The sequence below is a fragment of the Doryrhamphus excisus genome, chromosome 19 (genome assembly GCF_030265055.1).
Source record: "Doryrhamphus excisus isolate RoL2022-K1 chromosome 19, RoL_Dexc_1.0, whole genome shotgun sequence".
In the NCBI taxonomy this organism is placed as follows: domain Eukaryota; kingdom Metazoa; phylum Chordata; class Actinopteri; order Syngnathiformes; family Syngnathidae; genus Doryrhamphus; species Doryrhamphus excisus.
In genome coordinates, this window is record NC_080484.1 from 4,380,993 (window position 1) to 4,398,380 (window position 17,388).

The 17,388-nt window shown below is 40.6% G+C and overlaps 1 protein-coding gene across 2 annotated transcripts in view; it reads left to right on the forward strand.

Moving 5' to 3' along the window:
* The window catches only part of tln1 (talin 1), a 72,020-nt gene that overhangs the window by 39,389 nt on the left and 15,243 nt on the right, over positions 1-17,388 (forward strand). For both annotated transcript variants that reach the window (XM_058057245.1, XM_058057246.1), the window contains exons 26-39: positions 81-183; positions 544-752; positions 830-949; positions 2,556-2,753; positions 3,970-4,109; positions 4,193-4,286; positions 6,470-6,559; positions 6,645-6,767; positions 6,845-6,988; positions 7,072-7,233; positions 9,704-9,844; positions 11,187-11,368; positions 15,779-15,911; positions 16,976-17,077. In XM_058057245.1, the coding sequence (XP_057913228.1) occupies positions 81-183; positions 544-752; positions 830-949; positions 2,556-2,753; positions 3,970-4,109; positions 4,193-4,286; positions 6,470-6,559; positions 6,645-6,767; positions 6,845-6,988; positions 7,072-7,233; positions 9,704-9,844; positions 11,187-11,368; positions 15,779-15,911; positions 16,976-17,077 (1,941 nt within the window). The remainder of the gene's footprint in view (positions 1-80; positions 184-543; positions 753-829; positions 950-2,555; positions 2,754-3,969; positions 4,110-4,192; positions 4,287-6,469; positions 6,560-6,644; positions 6,768-6,844; positions 6,989-7,071; positions 7,234-9,703; positions 9,845-11,186; positions 11,369-15,778; positions 15,912-16,975; positions 17,078-17,388) is intronic.

Consider the following 17,388-nt stretch of genomic DNA (forward strand, 5'->3'; position numbering starts at 1 on the left):
TCATCCTCTCGTAGATTTACACTACTTAAGAAAGTGTATCAACAAGACTTGAACTTTGTTGTCGTCTCCTTGCTGTTCAGCTTGAAAAGTGCTCCCAGGATCTCGGTACGAGCACGAAAGCGGTCAGCTCTGCCATCGCGCAGCTGCTAAGTGAGGCCACACAGGGGAATGAGAACTATACAGGTGGGTAGAACCTCCTTGCATACATGTACGTATGTATACATGTACTAGTCCTTCTCAAAAAATTTGCATATTGTGATAAAGTTCATTATTTTCTGTAATGTACTGATAAACATTAGACTTTCATATATTTTAGATTCATTACACACAATTTGAAAAAAGAAAAAAAAAGCAAGACAGAGAAATAAAGACCTATATCGTTATCGTCAGAAAAAGCAGTACGGATCTCATTTTGATGATCATGCCGGTTTTGTGCAAGTGTAAACGTGATGTTATATTTAATGTTTTATTTGACAACCCCATAGCCAGTATCCCAAACCACTACCATTTTTTAAATAGTCCATCTATTTTGTTTCTGTGAAGGCATGGCAGCCAGAGATGTAGCACAAGCTCTGAAGTCTTTGGCCTCGTCCGCACGAGGAGTTGCTGCCACCACCGACGATGCAGCGGCACGTACGGCTTTGTTGGACTGTGCCAGCGATGTCATGGATAAGTCGGCCAACCTCATTGAGGAGACAAAGAGGGCTGTCGCTAAGCCAGGAGATGCAGAGAGTCAGCAAAGGCTGGCCCAGGTCAGAAACACACCAGATCACATTATTTCATCTCACTGGTTTGTTTCTAATTCTAAATTCTTGCTTGACTGGTGTAGGTGGCCAAAGCAGTCTCTCAGGCCTTGAACAGATGTGTCAACTGCCTACCTGGTCAGCGAGATGTGGACAACGCTATTCGGACTGTGGGTGAAGCCAGCAAAGCTCTCCTGGCAGATTCCGTGAGTTATTATCCTTTCCTTTCCATTGGATACTATAACACAATAATCCGGTAATATTCCTTATTTAGAAATCTGACTTTTCGCTGGTTAGAGCCTAGAAGACCTGTTTATGACCTTCTAAAATGAGTTTTAACATTTTGAGCCGTCTAGAGATCAATTAGCACCCCTGTAGTCACCTTTACACTCCTATTACTAAATACCATAGACATAATAAGAGAAAATAAGACATTTAAGACATAAATAAGACTTCTGATGCTAGGGGAGCTGAGTGGGGGGGGGGGGGGGGGCAGACAGGAAGTGATGTCAGTGGTTCAGAGTTGAGTTTTGGCTTGTAGCCCATGTTATGGATTATTTAGCCTGTTGTGAGATCATTCAAACCAGCAATAAAAAGCTTTCATTCTGGTGCTTATGTGTCATATTACAACATTACAGTGGCATTACTGACGCCTAGTGACCAGGGTAGAATGCTACATATATAATGTCTTTGAATGCGTCTTCTGAATGCCCTATATTTGTATTTCACTTCATTTAGCCTGTCCACCCAATACTTCCAGCTTTTATAAGCTCATGGTCATTTCAAGCAGAAAGCAACGTTTTTAACCCTAAAAACTGACTTGGTTGGGTAGCCGTGTTTTTGTCATTTGGCCAAAGGCTTTGCGGCAGGCTTGTGCAAGATTCCCAATTCCCTAATTCAAAAAAATTAAATTTTAAAAAGGCTAACAGATTATTAGAAAACCCATCTAAAAAATCTCTTACCATGCTGTTAACTACTCCCTTCAGAGAGCAGCACAAACTGGGTCTAACAAGGACAGAAAAATTATGCACAACTGTGCAAGAAGAAAAAATATCTGAGAGTGTGCAGTTTAAGACAAAGACGTTTAATAGGTTGTCACCTGGCAGCTTCACTAAATGGTACGCGTCAAACACCAGTGTCAGTATCAACAGTGAAGCGGCGACTTCAGGACTTCAGACTTCATGGCAGGACTGCAAACAAAAAGCCATATCTCAGACTAGCCAAAAACATTGCCAAGTGATCCCAAACTTTCGAGCGGTAGCGTATAATGAATGATTATGGTGTATTCCACATCCATGCTTTGACCTTCATGTACACGTTATATTTTATTGATGACGTACGTAGTATCGCTGTGCAATTTAGGTCTGAAAGCTGCATAAAACCCTCCACAATACAACCCAACCTAAACGTTTGACAGACTGTACCAATTGCCTGTGAGAAAATACATACCACAAACGTCAATTCCGTAACTTCACATCGTGGGAGATGACATATTATAGGAAATATTCCGTTATTGTGATATACTGTTATGTATTATACAGTATATCTTCATCACAATGGCTTATTTGGTATCAAAAATGTTGGCAATAATATAATATAGTATCAATGGGACAATAAACGTTTCGAAACACAACTGCTTTGCTTAAAGATTTGGAAAACATTAGAAATATTTATTAATAATGATAAATGAATGACATATACAATATTCTTAACAGCTTAACAGCAATATTTATTATGTTACATTCAGATGTAATATTGCTGCTTGTGGACTTGATGTCAAACCAGTTTTTCCTCTCCGATGCTCCTCTCCAGTTCCCATCCAGTGGAAGGAGTTTCCAGGAGGTTCAAGGTCAGCTGAATGAAGTGGCAGCCAGTCTGAACCAGTCAGCAAATGAGGTTGTCCAGGCATCACGAGCCAGCACCCAGGACCTGGCCAGAGCCACCAGCAAGTTTGGACAGGACTTTAGCAACTTCCTGGAGGCTGGCGTTGACATGGCAGGAACATCACAAGTCAGTATGACGGCTTCGTCTCCGAGGGGATCCTCCCTTCACATTCGGCGTGTCCAAAGTCCTTTCGGGCTCACTTCCTAATGGGCAAACCTCATCATCTGAAACTTTGGCATGGTTTAACACCAAAATACAACATTCTAACTACATTTATAGGTTAGAAAGGTGGAAAAAGCATAAGTCATCTTTAAAAAAATATCATTTAAAAAGAAAAATAATTTAAAGATCGCTGTAATTTTACAAGAAAAAAGTCTTAATATTAAAAAAAGACAGTGTCATCTAATGAGAAAATTACATAATATTATGAGTAATATCACAATATTATGAGAAAAAATTACATCATTTTAGTAGAAGAAAAAAAGTTTTTTTATTGTAATATTCTGGGAAATGAACAAAACATTGAATAAAGTTGTCATTTTTGGAAAATTAGGTTGTGGAAAACGTTATAATAAAATGTCAAAAAGTTATGGTGATAAAGTTTCAATTTTGAGACAAAAAATAGCAAGAAGAATGTTGAAATAGTTGGAAAACAACCAGAAACAGCAGCTGTAATTGTATGACAATGAAGTGAAAATATTCTGAATAAAAAGTCCTGGTCTAATGAGAAAAGGTTGCACATTTACACAAAAAAAGTAATAATACTATGAAGAAATATCATGTCAGATTGGTCGCATAGATTTGAAATATTACAAAAAACGTTTTTTAAAGTCATAATATTATGACAAACAAACAAAAGTTGTACATTTTGGATTATTTGCAAATATTACTTCAGAAGAATGTTGAAATATGACACAAATGAAGCTAAATAAAAAAATGTTTTTGAAAAATATACATAAAAAATATTAGGCTGATAAAAAAAAAAAACAACCGCAGAAATGGGGGGAAAGTGCTGTTTTTTCTGACAATAAAGTCAACTTTGTTGTTTAAAGTCATAATATTATGAGGAACAAACAAAAGTTGTGAATTTTGGATTATTTGCAAAGATTACTTCATAAGAATGTTGAAATATTGGAATATGAATACTAGACAACAGCAAATCTGGTGTAAAAAGGGCAAAGACTGATGTTTGTACCGATGATAGGCGTTGTCAACTACTTCTTCTCATATCTACATGTGTTGCTTCACAAAAGTTGTCACAAAAATTTGGACTCCCCTGTTGTAGATGAAACAAGTCAAAGAAATGATTTGTAAAAATGCTTTTATCCCCAAACATCTCCAGTCGAAAGAGGACAAGACACAAGTGGTGTCCAACCTGAAGACCATATCAATGTCATCCAGCAAACTGCTCCTGGCTGCCAAAGCGCTGTCTACTGACCCCAACTCCCCCAACCTCAAGAACCAACTGGCAGCTGCTGCTCGGTACCGTTTGTTCCTCCTGCTTCACCAGTCCCTGATACTGGCCAGACTCTCTTTAACACGGTGGTCCCCTTGTGTGTCCACAGGGCGGTCACAGACAGCATCAATCAGCTCATCACCATGTGCACCCAGCAGGCTCCTGGACAGAAGGAATGTGACAACGCCCTCAGAGAGCTGGAGGTACAGCCTCTTTCTCGTCCATGTTGTTTGGGTGTACGCAGTTTTCAGTTTAAAGCAATCAGGTCAATATAAATCCTTTCCCCGCAGTGCCTTCTAAACATATACTGTAATTTAACAGGAATACTATGGAAAGACCTGCAGTAATTTTACTTTTTATTTTATTTCAAAATATGAAAGGAAGTTCTAACATCCTCTAATCCAGGGGTGCTCATTAAGTCGATCGCGATCTACCGGTCGATCGCGGAGGTGGTACTGGTCGATCGCGGCGTGACATTAAAAAAATATCATCCTAGCATCAATGCCGTCACTTGATTGATATACAGGGCAGCCATTCAGATGACAACTGAATGTTGCCCTTCGGGTGACCAATCAAATCAAACAACGTCTCTAAGTGCAGCAGAACTTACGATGTCAGCCTATCATCCATCCCCGTTACTTGATTGACATACAGGACAACCAGTCAGATGACAACTGAATTTTGACCTTTGGGTCACCGCTCATGCGTAAACAACGATGCAAAGTGCTAAGCTAGTCGGCGAATTGCGTCAGATTTTAAGCCCTCGCTAAAGTTTATGGTCACTAAAATGAGTGAAGTAGCTGGACCAAGTAAAAAGGCAAAAACATATCACTTCCATACGGAATGGGAGGTGGACTTTTTTTTTCACAATGTCTTTTTCGAAGTGCGTTTGCCTGGCTAACCTGGCTATCAGCAGCTACTGTCCGGACTATGCATCCCTGGCTGATTCAATTCAGTGCAAGTCATCAAAGTAAACTCAGGTAATTACAAAAAATGTTAATAATTAATTATGTGTGTTTTGCAATATTGGCTCATTTGGTTATGTAAGGTACATCAACATACATTGTACGTACAAATAATCCTCAATACATTTGAAAATAAATAGATGTTTTGCATTTTTGTAGTGGGTAGATCATTTTGACTCGGTCATTTTAAAAGTAGCTCGCATGCTGAAAAAGTGTGAGCACCCCTGCTCTAATCTAACAAGAAGACATCTTAACATCTCAATTTTATACTTTGGAAATGTTCCTCTTGTGATATTATGATTTTATATTCTTAATATTTTGACTTTATTTCCGTCATATCATCACTGTTTCATCCAACCTTAACTTGATTTTGTTTTGTTTGATTCTCATAACATTACTACTTTAAAAAAAACTGGTTCTGGTTTGCTGTTCTTTGTTTTCAATTTTAGAAATTTTCATTTCATTCATTCATTTTCTACCGCTTATGCTCACGAGGGTCACAGCCGTGCTGGAGCCTATTCCAGCTGTCTTCAGGCCAGAGGCGGGGTACACCCTGGACTGGTGGCCAGCCAATCACAGGGCACATATAGACAAACAACCATTCACACTCACATTCATACCTACGGACAATTTGGAGTCGCCAATTAACCTAGCATGTTTTTGGAACGTGGGAAGAAACCGGAGTACCCGGAGAAAACCCGGGGACTCCATGGGTTGGGGGACAACATGCAAACTCCACACAGAGATGGCCGAGGGTGGAATTGAACTCAGGTCTCCTAGCTGTGAGGCCTGCGGCCTAACCACTCAGCCTTGACTTTATTTTTTTTTAATGTAATTTCTTGTAAATTTTCGGATAATAACTCTATATCCATAATATTTCAACTTTATTCCCCAAATTAATTTTCCAAAATTGCAAATGTATTTTGTTTGGTTGGTTCATATTATTACATCTTTTTAAACATTTTTTGTCTTTTTTTTATTGATATTTCAACCTTACTACTAAAATGATTTTTTTGTTATAAAATTGCAACTTTTTCCTGGTTAGATTAATTTTTTTGTAACATTTACATTTATTATGTATTTTATTATTTATTTACATTTATTCTTGTAAAAGTACTGCATTTTTTCCCATTTATTTTAAATTTTATTCTTATTTTGTTATTTTTTTTCTTGTTAGATTATATGTTTAGAACGTGCCAGCGGCCGCCTACGGACCCCCTGGTATGATTAGACATGCGATGCCAATTCATTTGTAGCAAGATGCTGTTTATTTTGGTGTCATTTCTTAATTGCAATGTGATGGGTATGATTTAATGTTGCCTTTTCTTGCGTGGACACCATCATCATCATCAGTGATATCCGAGTAACTCTGACCTGTCACACCAGAGAACGTTATTTTGCCATGTTGCCTTTGTGTGCAGAGTGTGAGGGGGATGCTGGAGAACCCGAGTGAAGCCGTCAACGACCTCTCCTACTTTGACTGTATCGACAGCGTGATGGAAAACTCCAAGGTGTGTATCGTTGGAGTCTTTTCATTTCCAGTCCAACGCATCCGATCCGACCGCTGGCTTTTCATCATCTGCTTCATCTTGAAAGGTCCTCGGTGAATCCATGGCGGGGATTTCCCACAACGCCAAGAACTCCAACCTGCCAGAGTTTGGTGATTCTGTCAGTTCCGGCTCCAAAGCTCTGTGTGGTTTGACCGAAGCAGCAGCGCAGGTACAAAGTGGTTAATGCAAGTTGGAGATAAATAGGCACTCCCATAAAACCCAACCTGACTTCCTGTTGCTTTGAAGGCTTCCTATCTGGTGGGAGTGTCAGATCCCAACAGTTCAGCAGGTCAGAAGGGTCTGGTGGATCCTGCTCAGTTTGCCCGAGCTAACCAGTCCATCCAGATGGCCTGCCAGAACCTGGTGGACCCAGGATGCACCCAGTCACAAGTACGCCCCACTTCAACATTCAGCCAATGAGCACGTTGATGTTTCCATCATTCCATCGTTTCCATCATCCTTACCTTGCGTAGGTTCTCTCAGCAGCCACCATTGTGGCCAAACACACCTCAGCGCTGTGTAACGCTTGCCGACTGGCCTCCTCCAAAACCCCCAACCCGGTCGCCAAGAGGCAGTTTGTCCAGTCAGCCAAAGAGGTGGCCAACACAACTGCTAACCTGGTCAAGTCCATCAAGGTTTGGATTTGCTTATTTTTACTCTCTTCATCGCTTTTACATACAAAAACACGGGAAAAGTCAGTCCCTGGGGTGAACAAATCATCTTTATTTGCATCACCAATTTCATTTCACATCCAAAATATGCATTTTATATCTCTATAGCGTCGTCCCTCGTTTATCACAGTACATTGGTTATGATAATGTTAATATTAATGACAGTTAACAGTTAACTATCTTATGGTAATGGTAAAGGTTTCATTTCATTTGAACATGCATCAGATTACAATTGAGTGCATCACATAATCAGTTCATTTCCTTCCTGCCTTCCTGATATAATTTATTTATTATTTTTTTTATTTTTTATTTTTTATATTAAAAAAAATGTTTTTTATTTGTTTTAATTTTTATTTTTTATTCATTTATTTATTGTTATTTTTTGTCACGTACCGAAATACGAGGTGATGTGACCATACAATGACATAATGGGTACCATAGTAAGTGCCAATATAGTGATATATATAGCACATCATGACTGGTTCAAGACTCTTCATCCTTGTATTTAGCAAACATCAACTGCTTGTATTGTTTCTTGAATTGGCTCATCATTGTGCATTGTTTGAGGTCCTTACTCAATCCATTCCATAGTTTGATTCCACATACTGAAATGCCATGGCTTTTTAACGTAGTCCTAGCATAGAAGTGTTTCAAATTTAGGTCTTCCCTGAGATCATATTTCTACTCTCTTGTAGAGAAGTATTGGATGACATTTTTAGGTAATTGGTTATTTTTAGCCTTATGCATTATTTTAGCTGTTTGAAGATGAACTATATCAGCAAGTTGAAGTATTTGTGATTTTAGAAATAAGGAGTTAGTGTGTTCTCTGTAGGCAGCATTATGAATTATCCTTACTGACCTTTTTTGCAGTGCATTTAGCGAGTGAACATTGCTTTTATACTTATTAGCCCATATTTTCCACACAATAAGTAAGATATGGTAGAACCAGAGAGCAATTAAAGAGTGTGGAGTGATTTCTGATTGAGAACAAATTTTGTTTTGTTCAGTATTGAAATGTTTCTTGCCACCTTATGTGAAATGTATTTTCCTTCACCCTATCAATGACTACAGCGTCTATTTGTATTTGCTGGTACTTGTCCTTTCTGCTGTTACCAAACAGCATTGTTTTAGTTTTACTTAGGTTCAAGGACAATCTATTATTATCATGTTCTAAATATATATATATTTTTCCCATTATTGTCACCCACATAGGCACCTTTCCATTTGTACTAGCCATTATGGTAGACAAAATAAGACATATTAGACATGAATAAGATAACACAGTTGTCACACGTTAGCCGTTCCTTGTTGATTTTTCTGGACAGCGTACTTCCTGTAGCTATTGTCCAATCAATGTGTTATAATGGTGGCTTTAAACGGTGTTACACTTGTATTACTAAGAGTATACCCGTAATTAAACTAAACCATCTACATCAAAGGGCTCAAACTCAATTTACCTGGGGGCCACTGGATGCATTTATGCAGGGTTTGAGGCTATCATGTACCAAGAAATGACAGCGGAGCTTCTGACTTTTAGAGCAGTACAGCGCAGTGACGGTGGTGATCTCAGTCATGGATGATGAGAGAAAAAGCAAAACAGGTGGGCTCGCTCGCGTAAGGGCGGGGCAAAATCACGTCAATTGTATCCGGTGTGCACACAGCTTTAGGCTGTCATTTCTGGGTACATGATACCATACAGCATCCATATTAAACTCGCGCGGGCCGCACTAACGTCACAATTTTATATCAAGGCAGGGGCCTCAAAGTAGCGTTCCGTGGCCTGCATTTGGCTCGCGGGCTGCAAGTTTGAGACCCCCGATCTATATCATATGAGAGAAATAATTTTAATTTTTTTCTTATTTGTTTTATACCGTTTTGTTACAATTGTTTATTTTTCTTTCCTCTAAGTTTTCTCCCAATTATTTCATCTTATTCATGATATCCCTTCCGGACCTTAGGGTGGGCGAAGTGATGTCGGAGATTCAGAGTTGCGTTTTAGCTTGTCATGGGTTATGGCCCCAACTTTAGTTGTTGTTATTATTATTATGCCTATTATTGTGTCTTTTAAAGCTTCCATAAATGCCTACACTGGCAATCAGGTCTGGTGCCTGTTTCACTGAACAAATACTGCCACTTAGTGGTCAAACAATAAGTATAATTTGCTGAAATATGCACTTCAAAAAAGGCATTCTTTCCACCAGGTGTGCACCAACTACATTTACATCTAAATGTAATCAATAATAGATAGAAAATCACAAAGTTATTGGTGTCGGCATCCCTAATATATATTATATATTCTGCCGCTATAAACAAAATGTATGTATTGTGAAAACATGACTAATATGATTTCTATTTAACATGATTGTAGTCGACAGTGAGGTTGCGAAACAGGACTGTGATGGTGTTTTGTGTCCTCGTTATTGTTCCTGTGCAGGCTTTGGATGGAGCCTTCAACCAGGAGAACAGAGAAAAGTGTCGAGCTGCAACTGGTCCTCTGATAGAAGCTGTGGATAACCTGACGGCCTTTGCCTCCAATCCAGAATTTGCCAGCATTCCAGCTCAGATCAGCCCTGAGGTACTGTATACTTCACATTTAGGTACTGTATACTTCACATTTTGGTACGATATACTTCACATGAGTAGGTCTCATAGAAGAGAATGGCCATGTTTGATCACAGCGTCTATATCAAACCATGCAACGTTGTTAGATGTTTATCCCAATGACAGCAGCTAACTCATATTAACTTGTTTTCTGGTGTTATAATGCACAGAAAAGGGACAGAAATATGTATTCATGTTTCACATAAGGATTGGGAATGATGGGCAAAATAAAAAAAGTGCAGTTCCCCTTTAATTAATTCATTCATTAATTCATTTTCTAACGCTTATCCTCATGAGGGTCGCGGGGGTGCTGGAGCCTATCCCGGCTGTCTTCAGGCGAGCGGCGGGGTACACCCTGGACTGGTGGCCAGCCAATATAGGGCACATATAGACAAACATATTGTAACATTTTCTGCAACCTAATTTTGAAACCATTACAACTTCAGTTGTTTTGTTTCCCATAATTTTACGACGTATAAAAATAACTTCAAATGGTAAAAAAATAAATAAGATAAAAGTCCAAAAATAACTCATTTTGGTAAAGGTAATGATTTAATTTGATTTGAACATGCATGAGGTTACGATGAAATGCGTCATATAATTAATTCACAGTTTCACATGTCCAAAAGGAGTAGGAAGAGGCAAATATTTCAAAAAATATTTCTTTATATTATGCTACTGCAATGACATTATTTTTCTCATAATATTATGATGTTTTGCCTTTTTTTGTAAAACGACTGCTGATTTTTCAATTTTTGTTGTTGTTTTAATTTAGATTATCTTTTAAATTACATTCATAAAATGTGCTGCTAGGCAATAAAAAAAACATCTGCAAATGGCCCCTGGGGTTCACTTTGGACATCCTTGCTCTAAAGCCTACAACATGGCTGTCACAGTTATTAAATACATTTTTAGTTCAGTTGTACACATTAAGAAGTGATTCCAAGCCTAGAGTTGCCAGTGTTGTACTTAGAAATGTGTAATTACACATCATGCCTTGTCAAAGCATCTTCCTGCTAGAAAATATTGAGTGAATTCACTTGTGAGACGTCGCCCTCTGCTGGATTCATAGCTGCAGCACTCTTTGATGCCATCAAGCCACTTTCTACTGAAGTTACCATAAAAAAGGACAATTTAAAGCAGAGAAAATGAATGTGCAAGAAAGCGAATAATGCGGAACCATGACCAGATGGGATCGAGGCATGCCATTGTTGGCTAAATGTAAATTTGGGTCCCAGGGAGAAAGTTGGAATGTTGACGTGGAAGAGCCGTGCTGTAAAGAGTCACATTCCCTGCTCTGATATGCTCTTCCTCAGGGCCACGCTGCCATGGAGCCCATCGTGGCAGCAGCAAAGACCATGCTGGAGAGTTCCACTGGCCTGATCCAGACTGCCCGATCTCTAGCTGTCAATCCCAAAGACCCTCCCAAGTGGTCCGTCCTTGCCGGACATTCAAGAACCGTGTCGGACTCCATCAAGAAACTCATCACCAATATGAGGTATCATCATGTTTCCTTCTATTTACAAATTACTGTAATTTTCTAACTATATTTGCTTTATGAATGACAGTCAAAGGGCCCTCGCTCCACCCTCCACCTCAATGCAAAAAGTAGAAACGGGAGTGAGGCAAAAACAAATTGCAAACAAGCATTCAAGTGAAATACAGTTAGGGCCATATATATTTGGACACTGACACAAGTTTAGTTTTTTATCCTTTTACTGAAACATACTCCAAAGATAGTGATATAATGGACATGGACATAAAGTGTAGACTCAGCTTTCATTTGAGGGTACCCATATTCAAATTGGATGAAGGGTTTAGGAGTTTCAGCTCTTTAACATCAGCCACCCTCTTTTTAAAGGGCTCAAAAGTAATTGGACAAAAGGCTATTTCATGGGCAGGTTTGGGCAATTCATTTATTATATCAATATAAATTAAGCTGATATAAGGCCTGGTGTTTGCATTTGGAAGATTTTGCTGTGAAGACAACATGCGGTCAAAAGAGCTCTCCATGCCGGTGAACCAAGCCATCCTTAGGCTGTGAGAACAGAAAAACCCATCAGAGAAATGGCTACAATATTAGGAGTGGCAAAATCTACAGTTACATCCTGAGAAAGAAAGCAGGCACTGGTCAACTCAGCAACACATAAAGACCTGGACGTCCACGGAAGACAATGGTGGTAGATGATGGCAGAATCATTTCCATGGTGAAGAGAAACCCCTTCACAACAGCCAGTGACGTGAACACCACTCTCCAGGAGGTAGGCGTATCAATACCCAAGTCTATCATAAAGAGAAGACTGCACAAAGTAAGTGCAGAGAGTTCACTCATAAGTCTGAAGAATAGAAAGGGTAGATTGGACTTTGAGAAAGATCTAAAAAAGCCAGAATGTTCCTGGAAGAACATTCTTTGGACAGATGAAACCAAGATCAACCTCTACCAGAATGATGGCAAGAAAAAAGTATGGCGAAAGCTTGGAACAGCTCATGATCCAAAGCGCACTACATCCTTGGTAAAACACAGGGGAGGCAGTGTGATGGCTTGGGCCTGCATGGCTGCCAGTGGCACTGGGTCACTAGTGTTTACTGACAATGTAACACAGGACAGAAGCAGCCGGTTGAATTCTGCAGTGTTCAGAGACATTCTACTTGCTCAGATCCAGTCCAATTCAGACAAATTGATTGGGTGGGGTTCATAATCCAGATGGACAATGACCCAAAACATACAGCTAAAGCAACCCAGGAGTTTATTAAAGCAAAGAAGTGGAATATTCTTGAATGGCCAAGTCAGTCACCTGATCTCAACCCAATTGAGCATGCATTTCACTCGTCCATCCATCCATCCATTTTCCTCCGCTTATCCGGGTCCGGGTCGCGGGGGCAGCAGTCTTAGAAGGGAAGCCCAGACTTCCCGGTCCCCGGCCACCTCCTCCAGCTCCACCGGGAGGACACCAAGGCGTTCCTAGGCCAGCTGTGAGACATAGTCCCTCCAGCGTGTCCTAGGTCTGCCCCGGGGCCTTTTCCCGGCTGGGCATGCCCGGAACACCTCCCCAGGGAGGCGTCCGGGAGGCATCCGGACTAGATGCCCGAGCCACCTCAACTGACTCCTCTCGATGTGAAGGAGAAGCGGCTCTACTCTGAGCCCCTCCCGGATGGCTGAGCTCCTCACCCTATCTCTTAGGGTCCAGCTACCCTACGGAGGAAACTCATTTCAGCCGCCTGTATCCGCGATCTCATTCTTTCGGTCATGACCCAAAGCTCATGACCATAGGTGAGGGTGGGAACATAGATCGACCGGAAAATTGAGAGCTTTGCCCTCCGGCTCAGCTCTCTTTTCACCACGACGGTCCGGTACAGCGACCGCATTACTGCCGAGGCTGCACCGATCCGTCTGTCGACCTCACGCTCCCACTTTCCCTCACTCGTGAACAAGACCCCGAGATACTTAAACTCCTCCACCTGGGGCAGGACCTCATTCCCAACCCGGAGAGAGCACTCCACCCTTTTCCGACTGAGAACCATGGCCTCTGATTTGGAGGTACTGAGTCTCATCCCAGCCGCTTCACACTCAGATGCAAACCGTCCCAGTAAACGCTGAAGGTCGCAGCCCGAAGACCTATTTCACTCGTTAAAGACTAAACTTAGGACAGAAAGGCCCACAAACAAACAGCAAATGAAAGCCTGGCAGAGCATAGGAAATGGAGGAACCCCAGCATCTGGTGATGTCCATGAGTTCAAGACTTCAAGAAGTCATTGCCAGCAAAGGGTTTCCAACCAAGTATTAGAAATGAACATTTAGTTTTCAGTTACTTAATTTTTCCAATGACTTTTGAGCACCTGAAATAAAGGGATTGTGTTTAAAAACTGCTGTAATTCCTGGCATTTTTATGCAATCTTTTTGTTCAACCCGCTAAATTAAAGCTGAAAGTCTGCACTTGAACTACATCTGAAATGTGTTATTTCAAATACATTGAGGTAGTGTACAGTACCAAAATTAGAAAAACTTTGTGTCCGTCCAAATATTTATGGACCTAACTGTAGGCTGATTTTAGACACAAAAAAAAACAAATCCCCAAAAAATAGAAATGGGGAGAAAGGGAAGCTCAGTAAAGAGTAGCTGTGTTATTTTTGTTAATCAGCTCAAAAGTTGGTTTGGGCATGTGGAATGCCATTGTTTCCAGGTGGATAGTGGGAATGTTGCTCCAGATGGCTTCACGGAGGGCATCAGTCTAGAACTGATGTCCAGTTTTGTAAGCTTCCCTTGCCATCCGTCCCCAAGTGTTCTCCATTGGATTTAGATGAAGGGAACACAGGATGGTCCAAAAGAGTGATCTTATTCCTCTGGAAGACCTGTGTGAAGTGCAGCGTTGTCCTGTTGAAGAAGCCAGTCATCACCACACAGACGAGGGCCTTCAGTCATGAGGGATGCTTCTGCAACATCTTCACATAGCCAGCTGCCGTTTGACACCCCTGCACAACCATTTTTCCCATATCATGATATGGCACGTCCTCCACTGTGGCGTGTGGAAAACATCTCCTTGTCATGCCAGTCACGTTGGAAGCCATCGGGACCGCCAAGGTTACATTTTTTTCAATGTTTGGTTGCTCTTCTGCAAATTCCAAACGTGCAGTTGTGGTGTTTCTTCTTAAAAGCCCTCTGCTGCTGATGCCTACTCGGCACTGGTAACAACCTTCAATTGGGCCGAAGGGCAGTCGATGATCTGTGCTGCTTTGACTGTCCTGCGCAGCCGTTGTCTGTCAGCAGCAGTGCAGCTCCCATACCAGATGGTTAGGCAGTACGTCAGCAGGCTCTTGACGAAGGAGCGGTAGAAGGGCAGCAGAAGTTTCTGGACCACGTTGTTTTTTCTGAGGACTCTCAGGAAGTGTAACCGCTGCTGAGCCTTTTTGATGATGACTGAGGTGTTTTGAGTCCAGTTCAAATCCCCGAGATCTGGACCCCCAGGAATCTGAAGTCATGGACCCTCTCCACCTCCTCGCCGTTGATGTAGAAGGGGAGGTGATCACTTTTTGTCTTCCTGAAGTCCATGATGATCTCTTTAGTCTTCCTGGTATTCAGGTATTCAGTCAGGTTATTTTTAGAGCACCAGGTTGTGAGTCTCTGAACCTCCCCTCTGTAGGCTGTCTCATCTCCGTTTGAGATCAGCCCGACCACTGTGGTGTCGTTCGCAAATTTGATCATATTGTTCCTGTGGGCCAGACTGCAGTTGTAGGTGTAGAGACAGCACAGCAGGGGGCTCAGGACAGAGCCCTGTGGTGAGACAATGCTTAGAGTGCATGTGGAGGAGAGGTGGGGGCCGAGCCTCACTTTCTGGGACCTGTTGGTCAGAAAGTCCATAATCCAGCTGCATGTGAGAGGAGGGAGGCCAAGTGTGTCCAGTTTTGTGTTTAGAATGTCCGGGATGATGGTATTGAAGGCCGAACTATAGTCAACGAAGAGCAATCTGGCGTAGGCCTGCTGCTGTTCCAGGTGACTCAACACAGCATGCAGAGTTGTTGTTATGGCGTCCTCTGTAGAGCTATTTGTCACCTATTTGTAATAAGAAAGCACCAACAGTGTGGGTGACGGAATTGCTGCCTGGCCATCATGATCAGTTACGTATTAAGAGAAGTCCGTAATGAAGATTCCAGCAGCTACATACATGACTTGAGAAGTCCCCCTGATGTCTTCCAAGAGGTGGCGGAAACGTTAACCCATTTATGATAATGGTACACACGTTGACATGTATTGTTTGCGGGTAGGTTGCGTTGCCCCATACGTACTGTACTTCACACATGTTTTAATGATGAGAAAGCAGTCACGCTTAAAAGGCTTAGAAGACACATGACACTGTATTATTATTATTATTATTCTCTCTTAACCCTCTATGTTCTTTGTGCATGTCTGCAGAGAAAAGGCACCTGGCCAGAGGGAGTGTGATGATGCTATTGAGGTTCTAAATGGTTGTATACGTGAGGTGGACCAGGCTTCTCTGGCTGCCATCAGTCAGCAGCTAACACCACGAGAAGATATCTCCATGGAGGTAAACACAACTGCAAATATGAACAAATATGTGCATTATCGCCTTTAATAAGGGTTTTCCAGACTTTTTCCATTGAGGGCCACAAACGTGAAAAATGAAAGAATGCAAAGGCCACAACACATGTAGACTTATTCAAGAAAAAAATGCATCTTAGCAAACCTATAGTTAGTAGTATGAACTATACTTTTTGCTCTTTTTCAATCTATTTTACTGTTTTTTTTTAAACATTTTGAAATATGATTTTTTGCAATATTATAGCCTTTAAAAAAAGCATATTCTTTCTTTAGTATTGTATTAGTAATATGACCCTTTCTTCTGAATATGGTAATGGTAATGGTTTAATTTCATTTGAACATGCATCAGATTACAATTGAGTGCATCACATAATCAGTTCCCAGTTCCACATGTCCAAAAGGAGTAGGAAGAAGCAAAGCTTCTACCCCTCCATCTGGTACTTTTACAATCAGTAACTGTTACATTTGTTCACTTCCTGCTTTTTCCCGTTTTTTTACTCTATTTTATTATTATTTTTTAAATAAATATTTGTTATAAATATTACAGGTTTATTGTCATAAGCAATTTTTTTTGCTAGAATAGACTTTATTCTCTTAATATTTTGACTTTATTCTTATTCTGTTATTTCCATTTCTGCCGGGGTTTTTTTTTCAACTATTTTAACTTTGTTTTTGTATATTTTCTTTTTGTAATTATTTAATTTCCACTAACATTTTGACTCTGTTCTTGAAATATTCTAACCTTTTCATTTTTACGCTTACAATTCTTCATCATTGGTATTGCTTTTCTTGTCATACATGATATCAACAATTATATATCAAAAGTATTGACATAAGCACTCTGTCCATAAGGATTATTTTTGCAGCAGTGGACATGGTAAACCTTGCATAAACCTCTTCATAGTGATCAATGACTACATAGTTGAATTTATAACTGACAGGGAATCCATAAGAGAAGTAACTGACCCCTCAATAGAATGCAAAAGATGTTGGGCTTGCTGATGATTGCTAATAATAAAGTATAATAATGTATTTTGTGATGTGTTGCAGGCACTTCATGAGCAGATGGCTGCTTCGGTCCATGAGATTAGTAATTTGATAGAACCTGTCGCTGTGGCCGCTCGTTCTGAGGCCTCGCAGCTGGGACACAAGGTATGACAATACCTTACTTAGTACTCACATACAGTACAATGCATCCGCAAGGTATTCACGCATTATTCCCTCAAGATTTGACACGCAGCACCCAATAATGACAACATTAGTTTTTTTTTTATGTTTCCAAATATGTACCCTTCCCAGATTTGTTCCTGGAGACAATCCTGCCTCAGAGTTCTACAGACAATTCCTTTGACTTCATGCGTGCGTTGTTATTGTTGGCTGCCTCAGAGAGATGTAGTGCAAATAAGCGTATTCGCAACAAGTCATGTTGTCTGAGCAAAAATGCTGCATACCTGCACATGTGG